The following is a 15136-nucleotide window of genomic DNA, read 5'->3' as shown; positions in this document are numbered from 1 at the left end:
TAAAGCACAACCCTACCTAAGTGAGGCTCTCACTCCACTGGCCCAAAGCAAAATACTCTACATGAGGCTAACTACATTAGGAATTGCCAACTTCAACTCCGCATGGGCCCATAAGGGGGAATCTATAAACTGCAGACTATGCCCCTGTACGAGGGAATCCTGGCTGCATCACCTAAGCTGCTGCCCGAACATTAACTACGACCGCTGGTCCAATCTGCATTACGAATGGAATAGAGACCTGCAGTGAGGCGTCCGCTTTGTGCCTATCCAACAACGACACTAGCAAGACTGACAAAATTCATCCTTCAAATCAGGATTGCCCTAAAAGCTGCTAACAAAAGCAACAAAACTCTGGTGAAGGGTACCACAAATCTGGTGGAATGAAGCTCAGCGGCCCTAAACATCACCAGCCCGCCTGCATAATGACAGCGCTAACATCAGCGAGGGCCAAAAGGAATGTAAGAGTCGATGTACACTATCCTGTATAGCTGTATACCCAGCAAGGCTTAAAGGGGACTTCATGAAAGCGCGCATGGCCACACGGCACTAACTATAATTCCCAGGGAGGGACGATCTTGTTGGCACAGGGGTCGGGCGCTCAATTTTATGTAGGATAAACAGATGTTTTTAGTATCATGAGTTTTAGCTTTTATACCTGGATTGTTTTTACTGTAATGCTTTAAATTAATTGAACAGTTAATAAATAAACATAAAATACAAAACTTAAAATATATTTCAAGTCAATCCCCATGTTACCCTATGGGAATAGTAGTCCTTGCAACAATGAAAAACGAAATTAGAAGTATTTCACCATTAGGATATGTAGAACACACCAGTACATGTCTTTAATATACACTACCCCCTGCCCTTAGGGCTGCCTTTGGCCATCCTTAGGGATGACTTGATTGTAATAAAAGGGAAGGTTTGGGCGTGGCAAGCAGTTGCATTTGCTTATAAGTTATAAGATCCCAAAGGCGAGACCTATTGGCTATGCCAATGCTTGTTTCAAGATACAAAATCGATGTATAAAATGGGCTTTGTGTCAGCGCCTGCTTGGATGGTTTTCTTGTCTGTCTTTTTCTCATTCAGTGGCTTTCCTCCCTATTGTTTGCCCAATCCCTGGAGCATTTCTTCTTTATCACCTGTTGATTGGGTGGCAATTGGATGTCCACTGCTTATGTTCCCAGAACAACTTTTTTTAGGTCTCGCGCCTAGCGTTGCAGTGCGCAGCACGAGGTCTCTTGAATGGGCTTCAGAAAGGTAACCACACGCTTGTGCGTGTGGTTTTGCTTTCACCTGCAGGCATTGGCTTTAGCATGTTTTATTTATTTTATTTTTTTTTAAGTCATGCAATTGGGAAAAGGTGGGCGGATGTCCGCCTTTGCCACGCCCATTCCCGTCTGTGGCTAGCACGTGCAGGAGCGCGCGTTTGCCTCGCTGCCGCGCTCCCTCGCCCCCGCTCCTCTGTGGTGCACAAGCCACTAGTTTCGATTCCCGGCCCTGCTCCTCAGTGGTGCACGCGCATCACTGGTTGGTTTGGCTGTCGCGGTTTAACATGTACATTAAGGGCCCGTGTGATTGGGACTTTCACCTTGAGTCCTTATTGAGACCTGTCAAAAGGTCAGCTGCAGATTTTCACCCGGCTGTTAAATGGTCCCATGTCAATGGTTGACTTCCAAACAATCTTGACGTTTTAGCCCACAAGCATGTTGGGACTTGTAGTTTATTGTTTCCAGGTAGTGGGTACAATTCTACAGGAAACTTACTGGTGCCGTAATAAAACAAACTCCACAGAAAGCCTTCTCCGTGATGTGACTCAGTTTACAGCTGTCTTGCGTTGCTTAAATGTCCATGCTGCCCAACCTGTTTTGCAGTGGAAACAGGAACATGTAACATTTCACCTCCAGTATCTCTGGATGATGTGCACGTTTTACTCTCACTGTAAACACTTCTAACACCACACGTCCCTTCACCCGCACCACCCGTAGGAGTTCAGGGGCCCGGCGCACACCAGTTAAAACCACGATAAGTTTAATTTTTTCTTAGGGTCGAGGCTCCCCCGACCCCACCCTCTGAGGCAGGCTTCCAGCCACAGTATGTCAAGGATGAGATGTTGAGCTGTCTGCCCCCCCTCTGGAGTCTTAGGAAGTGCTGGGGGTGAGTTAAACTACTCAGAGGAGGAGACCAAGTGCCAGGTATTTGGGGAGGGGAGGTGGAAAACGGGTAAAACCAGTAGAACAAACTGAACAGGTTGCTTGCAAATAGGTGAGGGATGGGGCTGGCTGTCGCTCTGCTAGAAGCGGTTCAAGCGGAAAATGCAGAGAGCTGGGTGTTTTTACACATCTATCTGACCAGACATCTCTTCTTTTTGCTATTACATGTAACATTTCACCTCCAGTATCTCTGGATGATGTGCACGTTTTACTCTCACTGTAAACACTGCTAACACCACACGTCCCTTCACACGCACCACCCGTAGGAGTTCAGGGGGCCCGTTCACGCCTGTTAAAACCACAATAAGTTTAATTTTTTCATAGGGACGAGGCTCCCCCGACCCCACCCTCGGAGGGAGGCTTCAGCCACAGTATGTCAAGGATGATATGCTTAGCTGTCCGCCCCACTCTGGAGTCTTAGGAAGCGCTGGGGGTGAGTTAAATTACTCAGAGGAGGAGACCAAGTGCCAGGTATTTGGGGAGGGAAGGTGGAAAACGGGTAAAACCAGTAGAACAAACTAGACAGGTTGCTTGCATAAAGGTGAGGGATGGGGCTGGCTGCCGCTCTGCTAGAAGCGGTTCAAGCAGAAAATGCAGAGAGCCAGGTGTTCTGTACGTCGCTGAAGGCACAGATTCACAGGTAGGATTTGTAAGTAAAACCCTGGCTTTGCCAATCTTAGTGATCTTGGGCAAATACTATACAGGCGCAGGATGCTAACCCAAAAGTATTGATTTATGAACTCAGTCAGGCATTTACATGAGTGTCGTTGTAGGAGCCAACCTAGAGCAGACTGTACCCCAACATTTTTAGGTCGAGCCTGGGCAGCGCATGTGCTGCTCTGCGAACTATGCTGTATTGGAGTATGTACTTGAAGCCCCACCCACTCTCCGCCCATATTTCTCATTGGCTTGTGTCATTGTCCTTCTTAAATGCTGGCTTCTGATTTGTTATTAGGCTTGTTAGTCCCTCCTTAGTACCGCATGTCTTCATTTGTACTCTCCCATGAGGACTGGCCTTTTACTTCAGTTTTTACACGGTATGTCTTCTTTAGTTTGAAAACACTATATTCTATAATGAGTTTCTCTTACCTCAGGAAGGCAGGAGGGTCTCTTGTGTGCAGTTGTGACCACCGGCTTGTTTGTTTAACTCGTAGCAAACGGGGAGCTCTTCAGGGGAGACAGAACTCCGCAATGCCTTCAAGCATTTGAAAGGCAATAGGTCTCACATTTGCAAGCATTCAAGCTATTGCCATTGTAAATGACAATGCCTTTTATTTTTGATAGCTTGTAACGATTTGATGCACACACTAGTTACTATAGCGAGAGAACTCTAATTCACTTTGCACGCTTTTGCAGTGTTCTAATTGTAACGTTCTACCTCCGTAATTAGTAAAACACATTTCACACTTGCATTCCCTTTTCTCTTCATAGAATACTCTTTTATTTAAATGTTTTCCATTCCTGCTGCCACCATGTGGCAATATGGAATATTATTACTCTTTCCTGGATTGTTCAGGTGTACCCGTAGAAGTGCAGGTAAGTGCTGGAAAAACAGGGCAGGTGCTTTTGAATAGCCACAAATGTAACTTAGTCACCCTTTTTCCACTGCATGGCCTTAAACTCAGTGTTGGCATTACCGAGAAGGCTTGTCTACTCCTCTTAGTGTCACGTTCAGAGGTATAGGTTGCACGTACATTGTGTGACTTTTTGCCTGAGTCATCCGATCACAAACTTTTTAAATGAAGTAATTACACAAGAACGTCCACTATCTTTGTGAATTATTCCCCCAAAGTGCACGCTTCTTGGATATGGCGACAAACTCATCTCTTGCCTTTGCCCCAGGCAAGATGGAATGCAATAGTTCTCGTATTACTGAATGTTTGAGCTATTGGTGTTGCATTATTATTAGCAATGCTAATAGCTCAAACTTTAATAATGCAAGACCTTTTGCATTGCAAATGCTTGTTTTTCTTGCCTATGAGCCCTCCACTCTTGATCTCCTCTGTGGGCTGCTTCCCTCTTCAGAACATCGCCCTTCTCATGCTCTCTGTGTTGGTGACCCACATCAGCTCCCGTTTCTAATAAGACTACTTTGTGCATTGTTATCATGTTTTAAAATGTAAATGGCCCAGAGCATCCACAGTCTTTGAATGGTAACTTTGGAGGGAGAAAATGGTTGCTCGATCATGATGTGTACTTGTGCACGTCTGGATGCATTTATGCTCATAGAATGTGTATGTCTCCTTTCGTGCTATCAAACTGTTACTGCTATGCTCTTTCAATCTCCTACTCTATTGTCTCTTTCTGGCTATTGTAATGCTTGTTCTCTTAGTCATTCTGGTTTTCTCTAGTTTGTACAGTACTGCTACTCTTGTGCCATTCTGCTTACTTTGTTTTGTCTTTCTCTTGCAATAATTTCATTCCCAGTACTATTGCTTCTGATGTGTTTGTCTTGTTTTGCACCTGACTCCTGTCCTATAGTCATTGCTCATGTCTTACATTTTTTCTTCCTTAATACAGAGGTGGCCAGAGAAGTTGTTCATGCACATAACCTCAACAGCACCGGAATGACATCAGGAAACGGAAATTCCTCCTCAACCGTTGCTGGCACCACACCCCAGAATGGTGAGAACAAACCACCCCAGGCCATTGTGAAACCCCAAATCCTGACGCATGTCATCGAAGGTTTTGTGATCCAAGAGGGTGCAGAGCCCTTTCCGGTAGGAAGTTTTTAATTTCTTATTTTCCATTTGTATTTAATAAACCTATTTGTAACCAGAAAGAGTATGTTCGAGGCACATGGGCTGTAGATCGTATACGTTTGCATATATCGCCATCTGGTGTTGTGCTCGGATGTTGCACTTTGTTATTGTTGAAGTCTTTGTAGTCACGAGATAGGTGACTCCTCCGTTAGTAGTGCGCATGGGCATCAACTCCATCTCCAGATTGCTTTTTCCCACCATCGGTTTCGGATGTGATTTGCTGCGCTCCGGATCGGTGTCGTGTTCAATCTCCCTTCAATGCTCAAGATCTCACTGTTCAACGCTATTGTTTCTATCGGGATCTCCTTCGGTGCGTATCCCAAGAACCAACAAAATCTTCGAGTCTGGTCATCAACGCGGTCTGTTAGGTCAAAACCAGCATATGGAAAGGACTCCATTCAAAAAATGCAAGAGTGGTGCTAAATTCCCAGACACAGATCTTCACGAGGTCTGCAGCCTTTGCCTCTCTCCAGAACAAGAGAGTCAACACTGCCAGGTCTGTGCTTCCTTCAGGTCCATGAAAACCATACGTGATAGCCGGGCTCGACGTCACGTAATGTCTAAATCAACCATATCGGCGGCGGACAACATCTTCTATACAGGCTCGATGATCCAGAACCAGAGTCAGGAGATGAACAAGTCAGCGTCTCCGAAGTCGATGAATCGGACTCAGACGATCAGACGATTACTCCAGGTCAACGGAGCGTGAGTACTGACATCGACGCCCCTGCCCCAAAAAAACACAAGGCTCAGGTAACGCCTTCACCTTTGCGTCTAGTTCGACACCGTGACAATCCTTCAGAAGCCCCGCCTTCAGGCCCGGCTCCGAAGTCCACAAAGCCTTCAGGCAGCTTGGGATCGAGGCAGCCATCTTCGGCACCGAAACAGAAACCCAAGGTACCGTCAACACCAGACTCTTCGGCATCGAAGCAAAAAATCAAGGTTCCGTCTACGCCAGACTCTTCGGCACCGAAACATAGTCAACCCAAGGCTTTGGATTCCCAAAAACATTCTAAACCTTCAGAGCTGAAGAAAATTTTGGAGTCGAAAACTCCACCTAAGCAGAAGGAGACTAAAACCCTCCTAAAGCTAAAGACTACAAACCAAAGCACCACTCGGTAGCAAAGTCCTCGGTGGCGAAAAAAGACAGTGGATCAAAAAAACTGTTTCATTCAGATCCACCGGATCCTAAACAAAAAACACTCCATATCGACCCCGTTACCGGTCAGGTCACTTCTACACCACCTAAAAAGAGGGGATTGGACACCTGAGAGACACCTGAGATAACCTTGAAGAAAAAAGACTCCACCGCTGCACCCATCTTTAAAGCTTCCAAACATAGCGGCGTGGCTAGCAGCCACTGAGAATGGCCGCTGCCTAAGTAAGCTCCCATTTCCCCGCTCAATATCCTGTGTCATCCATGGCTGTAAAGTAGTTAAAATCGAGCTGTGTCTTGCTCATTACTCCCGGGGGAAAATTCGGCAGACCCGGTGGCCGGGAAATGAGTTAAAGTGAACTGTTGGTATCGTTGACGGAGCGGCACTGGCGGTTGTCCGGTGCCCTGAGGCGGAGTTCGGGCCTTCCTGTGAGGTCCGTAGGTGCCTCCAGATTAGAGGAGGATTCGGTGGCTACAGTGAGGACGATCGGGCAGGACCGTGCCCCACGCCGGGACCTGAGAGGTGCGAGCCCAGGGACTGCTGCGGCTAATTGAGGTCCCGGCTCAGCGGCCTGGAAGATACGACGCACTACAATAGACGCCGGAAGCCTAGCGAAAGAAGAGGGTGCTGAAGCCTCAGAAGCCGGTGAAGGATGCTGACAGTCTGCTTGGCACTGTAGGGAAGGAACTGGGTAGCAGGGCTCGGCGGCTTGGAAGAGGAAGTACGCACAGCCGCTGTCCTGTGGCCTGGTGAGGAGAGGGCGGAGTGCTTGACTACCCGAGCCCCGGGCTTCCACGGTCAGCTGGGCCCTGTGCGGACGGATCGCGGCTGAAAGATACTGGTGGTGCCTGGGGTTAAAGTGTGGGCCCGACAGCACTGAAAGGTCTACAGTGCTGGGAACAATGGACCCGGTGCGCGCCTCGTAACCAGGCGCGTTAGTACAGTGGAGCCTGCAGGAGCAGGGACTCGGTGCAGCCCAGGAACCTGGATCTAGGGGAACACACCCAATTGGCCTACCGGACCCGACTTAGGCTACGACTCTGAGTGCCCAGAAGGTCCACATTAGGCTACACTCTGGCTCGCGTGACTTCCACTATAAAACTGGGGACCGCAGATAACACTTGCCCCCGGCTTGGCTCATTGGTGGGGAGTGCAGCAATCTACAGCCCCTCTAGGAGGTAGAATACCTCCGCGGGAAAGGACAACGTGTTAGGGTGCCAATTGTAGGGGGGTCAGCATTGGAGCTGCGGGTGCCGCGACAGACGCAAGCCGCCTGTCCTGGCCAGTTGGGGCCGGAGGTGGGCCACTACCAAGCTGTCCTAAGGTCCCACGGCAACGGCTGGATACGGTTGTTGGAGAGTTCTTGCCTGGAGTATTTGAACTCACGTGGGCAACGGAGTGGTGGCAATCCCAGGGGGGCATTTACAAGCAGACAGTGACATCAGCATACTCGCTAAGGAGGCTGCCGGTAACCTCCAGTGTTGTCCTGGACTTTTACCCGACATATGTGTCATCCACCCGCATACATGGCAACAGGAGGATAGGGTCCCAAGGCTAACGCTCAGAAGCAGCTGGCCAAATTTGCCTGGTCCAAGGCGAGAGACAAAAGTGAGCCGCCACCAATGGAGAAGGACTGGGTACATACTGCCCCTAAACAGGGGACGGAGCCAACCCTGCATGATGTCATGGCGGCGATTAATGGTGTACGTGCCTCGCTGGATTCGGTCACAGTGGAAGTTTCCCTTATCAGGGCAGACTTTTGGAAGATGGATGAGAAAGTCAAAGAGCTAAAGATAGTTACCAACGCTTTGCAAACGGATATGTCAGAGCTTCAAACGCAGATGGTCGAATTACAAAAGAAACGGGAGCGGATGGCATAACAGCTTGATGACTATGAAGGCTGCGCACGCCGTAACAATATCCATATCTTAGGGGTTCTGGAGAGGGCCGAGGGGGCGGCTGCGGTTCTACATGTGGAGGAACTCATCACCAAACGCCGCAAACCCAAGAACTTGTCCAGCTACTTCTCGATCGAAAGGGCTCACAGAGTGCCAGGAGGTAGGCCAAAACCTGGGACCCCCGAGGCCCCTTATAGCCTGAGTATTCAACTACCGGGATCGAGATATTATCCTGCAGCCTGGGAGATCCAGTCCCCCACTGAAAATGGACAGTAACGAGGTGGCCTTCTTTCCTGACTTCACAGCCAAGGTTCAGGCCCAACGTGGTAGTTTTCAGGCAGTGAAGAAGAAACTTTGCGACCATGAAATAAAATACGCAATGCTATTTCCAGCGAAACTGAGAGTGGAGTCGGACGGTAAAACTTGGTTCTTTGAGTCTCCTGAGGAAGTGTGGGACTGGATGGAGGGGTGGAGCAGAGTGGGAAGCCAGAACAGAGACCGCACTGGCAGATAGGGCCAGCAAAGAGGTGGACGTACTGAAACTCCTAGAAGTGGCTCAGTGGAGAGAGATGGTAAGACGAAGGAGCTGGAATTACTACCCCTTGAGGACGTCGCAGAGAGCTGGTGTCTCGCTGAGAGTTCAAGTAGGGGGGGGGGGATAAGGTTCCTGATAATAATTTGTGCAAGACACTGCCGTTGGGAACTGGTGATTTGGTCGCAACATGCAGGCCTAATTGATGTGAATTTGACTGGGATTAGAGTAACCACAGTGGATGGCTGAACTTATACAAATGTGATATGTACATGCGGACTCACTAACCCCATGCATTTTCAGCATTTCAGGGAGGGGGTGAGGCACTCTGCCATGTTTGGGAGTGGGTAGTTCAAAATCCACGGGCAGGGAGCGGGGTAACCGGGGGATGGGAAGAGGGAAGTGTTCAGTTGTTTATTGTCTTATGGCTGTGCAATGTGGTTGTTTGACTTTGATGCACAAAGCGGCCATACTGAAGAGTAGACTCGCACAGATGATTTGGCAATTACGAGCTATTTCTCTGTTTGAATTGATCCGAATATTGGGGAGTGGTGCTAGGGACGGCTATGGGGGGGGATAGAGATCGAGTACTTTCTGTCCTAACTTGGAATGTCAATGGTATGGGTGACAAGATCAAGAGGGGTATAGTGCAACAATATCTAAAGAGGCATTCCCCTGATGTAGTGCTGCTGCAAGAAACACACCTTGTGGGTCAGAAAACTAAGGCCCTCACTAGGTGAGGGTACAAACTTAGTTCATGCAGACTATACCACCGGTTCGAGGGGTACGGCAATCCTGGTAAAGAAAAGCACACCCCTTATTGTTCACAAGACATGGACCGACCCAGGGGAGGAAGGTTCGCAGGGTCAGAGGCTCAGTGGGACGGAAGGGACATTAACATAATTTCAGTCTATCTGCCACCGGCTCTGAGTAAGGTCACCCTGGCGGACCTGGGACGTATGCTGACAGGACTCCAGGTGGGCTCATTAATCATGGGTGGGGTTTATAATATGACATCAGATGACACGACTAATCGACACCCGTCAAGGTCAAAAGCGAAATCAAATGGGCTAATGGCTGAATTTACGAGGGCACTAGATTTGACTGATGTAGGTCGGGCGCTCCAACCCACTGACAAATCATTCACGTATTTTTCTAATGTACATCAAAGCTTATCTCATATTGATTATTTCCTCTCAAAGTCGGCCTCGATAGGGAATTTTGGACAGATCCGAGTTCTGCCCAGAGGTTTATCGGACTACTCCTCAGTTTGGGTGGAATACACACACTGGAAACTGCAGGCACGCACCACCATCACCCTTAACCCTTGGCTCCTACACATACCAGACATTAGGGAGGAACTCCGTACACAAACAGAGAACTACTTCACAGAGAACGTGGGCTCCGTCGACTCCGCGCAAACAATTTGGGAAGCCTACAAGGTGGTTTTGAAAGGGCAGGCCTTATCTTTAAAGACCGGGTGCATCACCAGGAAACGCGAGCTTCTGGGTCAGGTAGAGACGGACCTCTTTGCACTGGAACGGGAACATGCACACAATCCCTCAGCTGACACTAGTCATAGACTCTTAATGAAGCAAGATGAATACCGGATAAAGACTAGGGAACACATGATGGCTAAGTATCGCCATACAGAATTTACGAAATGGGAGATAGGGCAGGTAGGACTTTAGCATGGCTGGAGAGGCGGGAACAAGGATCAAGGTGGGTACATAGACTGACAAAGCCAGGGGGTGCAATAGTGACCCATCCACGGGAAATAGCAGAGGTATTTGCAGATCACCTGGAAGAGGTGTATTCCCCCTCTACCCGATACACAGCTGATGATTCACGTCCGCTCCTCCAGGACAGCGATGTACCGGTCCTCTCAGACGCTGAAAGAGAAACTTTAGACGGGATCTATCGAACGAGGAGATTAGTAAGGCTATAGGACAGATTAAATCCGGGAAAGCGATGGGGCCAAACGGAATACCGGTTGAGTTCTTAAAAGCCACTGCCTCTCGGACTGTGCCACATTTACGGGCCATGTACGAGGAGAGCTTGTAGGCGGGTAGGCTACCTATGGATCAACGGTTAGCTTCCATTGTAGTTATTCACAAGCCGGGAAAACCAGCGGATAGCTGTGGCTCTTATAGGACAATTTCGCTGATTAATGTGGAAGCCAAGGTATTGGCGAAAGTCCTGGCCAATCGGCTGGTGACGGTCATTTCTTCACTGATCAATCCGGTTCAGTCCGGATTTATGCCAGGGTGGAATACGGCATATAAGACGCCTAAACAATGTGATGGCGCGTAGGGAGTATATTGAAGAAGACGCTGCGGTGTTGTCGCTTGATGCCTCAATGACATTTGACTCAATAGATCGGCCATATATGTTCGCAGTCCTGGAAAAGGTAGGATTGGGCCCTAAATTTATAGCCTGGGTGAATTTGCTATACACCGATGTGTTGGGACAAGTGAGGGTCAACAGCTACACATCTCGGACATTTAGGTTAAAAAGAGGTACTAGACAAGGGTGTCCATTATCCCCGCTGATATTTTCCCTCATGTTGGAACCCCTAGCGGCATGGGTGCGTCGATATGTAATGGTGCGGGGGGTGCGATGGGCGGATGATGTGGAAGATCGTATATCCCTCTACGCCGATGACATACTGTTATATTTAGCCTCCCCATACAAGTCTATACGAGTAGTGCTCGACATCTTCACAAACTTTAGGAAATATTCTGGCTATGCGATAAACTGGCATAAATCCATATTGTTCATGTTGCGGGGCTTCCGGTTAATGTGCAGTTAACCGGAAGCCCCGCAACATGAACAATGAACAGTGAAAGAGGCAGAGACCTCCAGTGCTACACATCAGCGCGTAGTCTAGCAAGTGGGGGAGCTATATTGGAGCAATAAAAAAGAGCCGGGTCCGAAGTGACAAAGACTCCCAAATATCGAAACCCCTCCTCTGCCACCGCTATGGTGCACATAGCGGTGGCAGAGGAGGGGTTTCGATATTTGGGAGTCTTTGTCACTTCGGATCCGGCTCTTTTTTATTGCTCCAATATAGCTCCCCCACTTGCTAGACTACGCGCTGATGTGTAGCACTGGAGGTCTCTGCCTCTTTCACTGTTGGGTCGAGCCACCCTCTTTAAAATGTTGACTCTCCCTCGTTTACTGTATATTCTCTATAATTGCCCGTATAGAGTCCCTGATTCTTATTTTAAAGCTGTAGAGGGCGAAATCCGCACACTGTTGTGGGATGGAAGGGTCCCCAGCGTGGCAATGAAGAAATTAACAAAAGGCTGGTACGACGGAGGCATAGCGCTGCCTTACCTGCAACTCTACTACTGGGCGGCTCAGCTGGTGACCATTAACCATTGGCTTTACCACCCCCCTGATGACCCGGCATACGCTCTTGATAGGTTTCAAACCGACCTTTCCGGTTATCTTGGGGCCTTATACTCCAGTGGTAGGAAGAATAAAAAGAAATACTTTGGGCCCACCCTACATACACTTGAAATATGGAGCATAGAAATTCTCGTCTGGGTTGGGCGGGAGTCCTTTCTAGTGCAACGCCACTGTGGTATACACAGAAGCTGGACATGCTGTGCTATCAGCCTGGGTTTGACAAGTGGGACCTTATTGGTATATCAGCAGTGAAAGACCTGAAGAAAAAAGGTTCTGTACTTACTTTTGGAGAACTTAGGAGCCAATATCACCTTGCCCAGGGAGAAATATACAGATACTTGCAAATAAGACACGCACTTAAGGCTGCGTTTCCGACCCTTAAGGACATACCGGAGTCGTCCCCATTGGAGGGCCGCCTTTTGGATGGGCCTTTGCTCGCCAAAGCTATATCTCTCACATATAAAAAGTTGAGTAATAACCTGCCAGACACTTTTCCAAAGCTTAAAGAGCGGTGGCAGGATGACCGAGGCCCGATAAGAGACGAGGATTGGCAACTGGCCCTTATGTCCCCTAGAGAAGCAGCAATCACACTTCGATTTAGGCTTATACAGCTTAGGATACTTCATCGATCATACATGACAGGGAAGACTTTGGCAAAACTGGGGTCCAGACCTGATGACCTTTGTTTGAGGCGGTGCAGCCAGCAGACCACCTTTTATCACACTATTTGGAGTTGCTCAGCCATACGTATCCTTTGGGAGGAAGTCTCGAATCATATGCAAACGGCTTTGGGAAAGGAGGTAGTTTTGACTCCGTAACTGGGGCTGCTGAACATATGGGCTGCAACTGATCTCACTGAAGTCGAACAGCAATTTACAACACTGGGGTACACGTTGGTCAAACGGGAACTGGCGAGAGGGTGGGCGGGAGTGAACACGCCGTCCACTACCTTGTGGGCGAAAGAGCTTGACAGGTGCATGTTGGCGGAAACGAAGGTCTTCGTAGCTAGGGGTTGCCCCAAAAAATGGGATCGAAAGTGGTTAAAGTGGAATGTATATCGTGGAGATATGAGTGTCCCCTACGGTAGAACTGGAGATGCGCAGAGCAGCTGATAGAGATGGGAATGTTTGATGTATAGCTTGAATCAATATATGCACATGTAATGTACTGAATAACCTGTAAATTGTTGTCTAACTGTTTCTGTATGGCTGTCATTAAAACCAATAAACACATATCATTTTTTTTTTTAAAAGCACGCTACGGCCTTCTGCAGTATAGAGAGGTGGGGGGAGTGTAGGCCAGCAGAGTGACGCGATCAGTGGTGGGGGAGGGAATTGAAGCCCTGAGAGAGGCTTAATGAGCCTTGACAGAAACCCACATGGCGGCTGCGCGCGTGCACACGCATGTGCACGCAAGCTTGAGGCCAGGAAAAGCCTGTGGTAGCACTTTCAAAAGCCACTCACTAAATTTCTCGCAGAGCAGCGCATGCGGTTGCTCAGACGAGACCTAAAACGCAATACCAGATACAAACCGAGAGGTCAAGTCCCTCAGTGGTCCACTAACACTCTATCTTAGCCACCAACAACAATAGGTTCTTGGTGCTGGTGGGGATGGCACAAGGTAGAGTAATAAAACTAGCTCTTCAACAGGACTTGTTAACTATGAAAGGAGCTCAAATATAAAGACCTGCAACCTTGAACTTAGCAGCATGGTTCCTGAAGACTAGAGTTTGGCCACCTACACCTACCACTCATGACCATGGAGGCTCTCAAGGAGGTCAGAAGAGAAAGCACAAGAAGATGCTATACCACAAAACGAAACAGATTTACACATTTGAGAAAGAAACGGGGGGTCCAGAGGAGATCACAGTGGTCAATACCTCAAACGTCTCATAGAGAAAGGCCTATCATTCTACTATCCAAAACAGCAACTCAAAGCTGTAGTTGTCTACACTAGAGGAATCACAGAAACCAGTTTCTTAAAAGTACCAGTCCTCAAAGAGTTCCTGAAAGGGTCAAAGAGAATAGCCCTCCGAGAACAGTACCTGCATTGCTATGGAAACGAAACCTGATACTAACCCAACTCATGACTATCTCATTCGTGTCCATGCCAATACTCAAAGCAGATGTTAAGCACCTAACCCTCAAGACATCCTTTTTAATCGCTCTCATTTTTGTTATAAAGAGTTACTGAGTTACAAGCACTAACAACACTAGAACCCTGCTTGCAAGCGCACAACAACAGGGTGGTTATGAGGACAAACACACTTTAATGTCAACCAAACATAGCAGTTGCTAGCCTTCTTCCAAGTCCCAAAGACACAAGCCGAAAAGGCTTTACACTATGCTTAAGACAAGTAGTGGTGTACTACTTACAAAAAGCAAGAGCTATCAGGAAAACAAGCCAGTTCTTTATCTCATTTGCAACAACCAACAAGGGTGCACCAGTCACCAAAGGAACCTTCGCAAGGTGGATAGTACAAACTATCCAGGCATGTTACAAGACGGCTGGCGTACCATTAACACAGAGATCAAGAGCCCATGAGGGAAATAAATAAGGGCCACACTGGCATTTATATCCAGCGAATCCATTAAAGATAGATTGTAGGCACATAGTCTTCCATACAAACAAAACATTACTGTGTGGACATCCAAGCAAACAAGGAGGCACAGGTGTGACAGAAATTACTTAAACAGATGTTCGCATCTTCACTCTTTTCAGCCTAGCTAACTGAGAGTGAACAATCCTGCTACGTAATCAATGCACCTTGTGTAAATCCAAAAAAACACTGCAAATTGAAATGGTTACTTACCTGCAGGAGTAGTTTTGCAGCTTGAAGTATTTTCTGAATTCACATGTGACTCACCCACCTTCCCGGAAATGAGGAAACAAGAAGAGACAGAGCAGGAGTAATGGAAATACAGGGAAGCCACAAGGAAAGAGTTGGCAAGAAGCAAGAGAAAAGTGAATCTGAAGAGGGCAACCAAACAGACAGGTTTCAGGAGTAGGCTTCCGATAACACAGAAGAAAGGACTAGTACAGAAAAAGGTCAACACCACCCAGCAAAACAAAAAAAAGACTAACAGAAGAATTCCGGACCCAACTATTAGATGGCTGAATAATGCACAGCATGTGAATCCAGAAAAATTCTTCAAGCTGC

The 15136-nt window shown here is 47.9% G+C and overlaps 1 protein-coding gene across 5 annotated transcripts in view; it reads left to right on the top strand.

Annotated features, from left to right (window-relative positions):
• The window catches only part of PHC2 (polyhomeotic homolog 2), a 646847-nt gene that overhangs the window by 548791 nt on the left and 82920 nt on the right, over positions 1 to 15136 (top strand). For all 5 annotated transcript variants that reach the window (XR_013594766.1, XM_078643027.1, XM_078643026.1 and 2 more), the window contains one exon: positions 4734 to 4933. Coding sequence is in view for 4 of the 5 variants with exons in the window: in XM_078643027.1 (XP_078499153.1) it covers positions 4734 to 4933 (200 nt within the window). In the remaining variant the exon portion in view is untranslated. The remainder of the gene's footprint in view (positions 1 to 4733; positions 4934 to 15136) is intronic.

Source organism: Lissotriton helveticus, chromosome 5_1, assembly GCF_964261635.1.
Source record: "Lissotriton helveticus chromosome 5_1, aLisHel1.1, whole genome shotgun sequence".
NCBI classification, from domain to species: Eukaryota; Metazoa; Chordata; class Amphibia; order Caudata; family Salamandridae; genus Lissotriton; species Lissotriton helveticus.
This window is presented reverse-complemented; position numbering and strand designations above follow the sequence as displayed.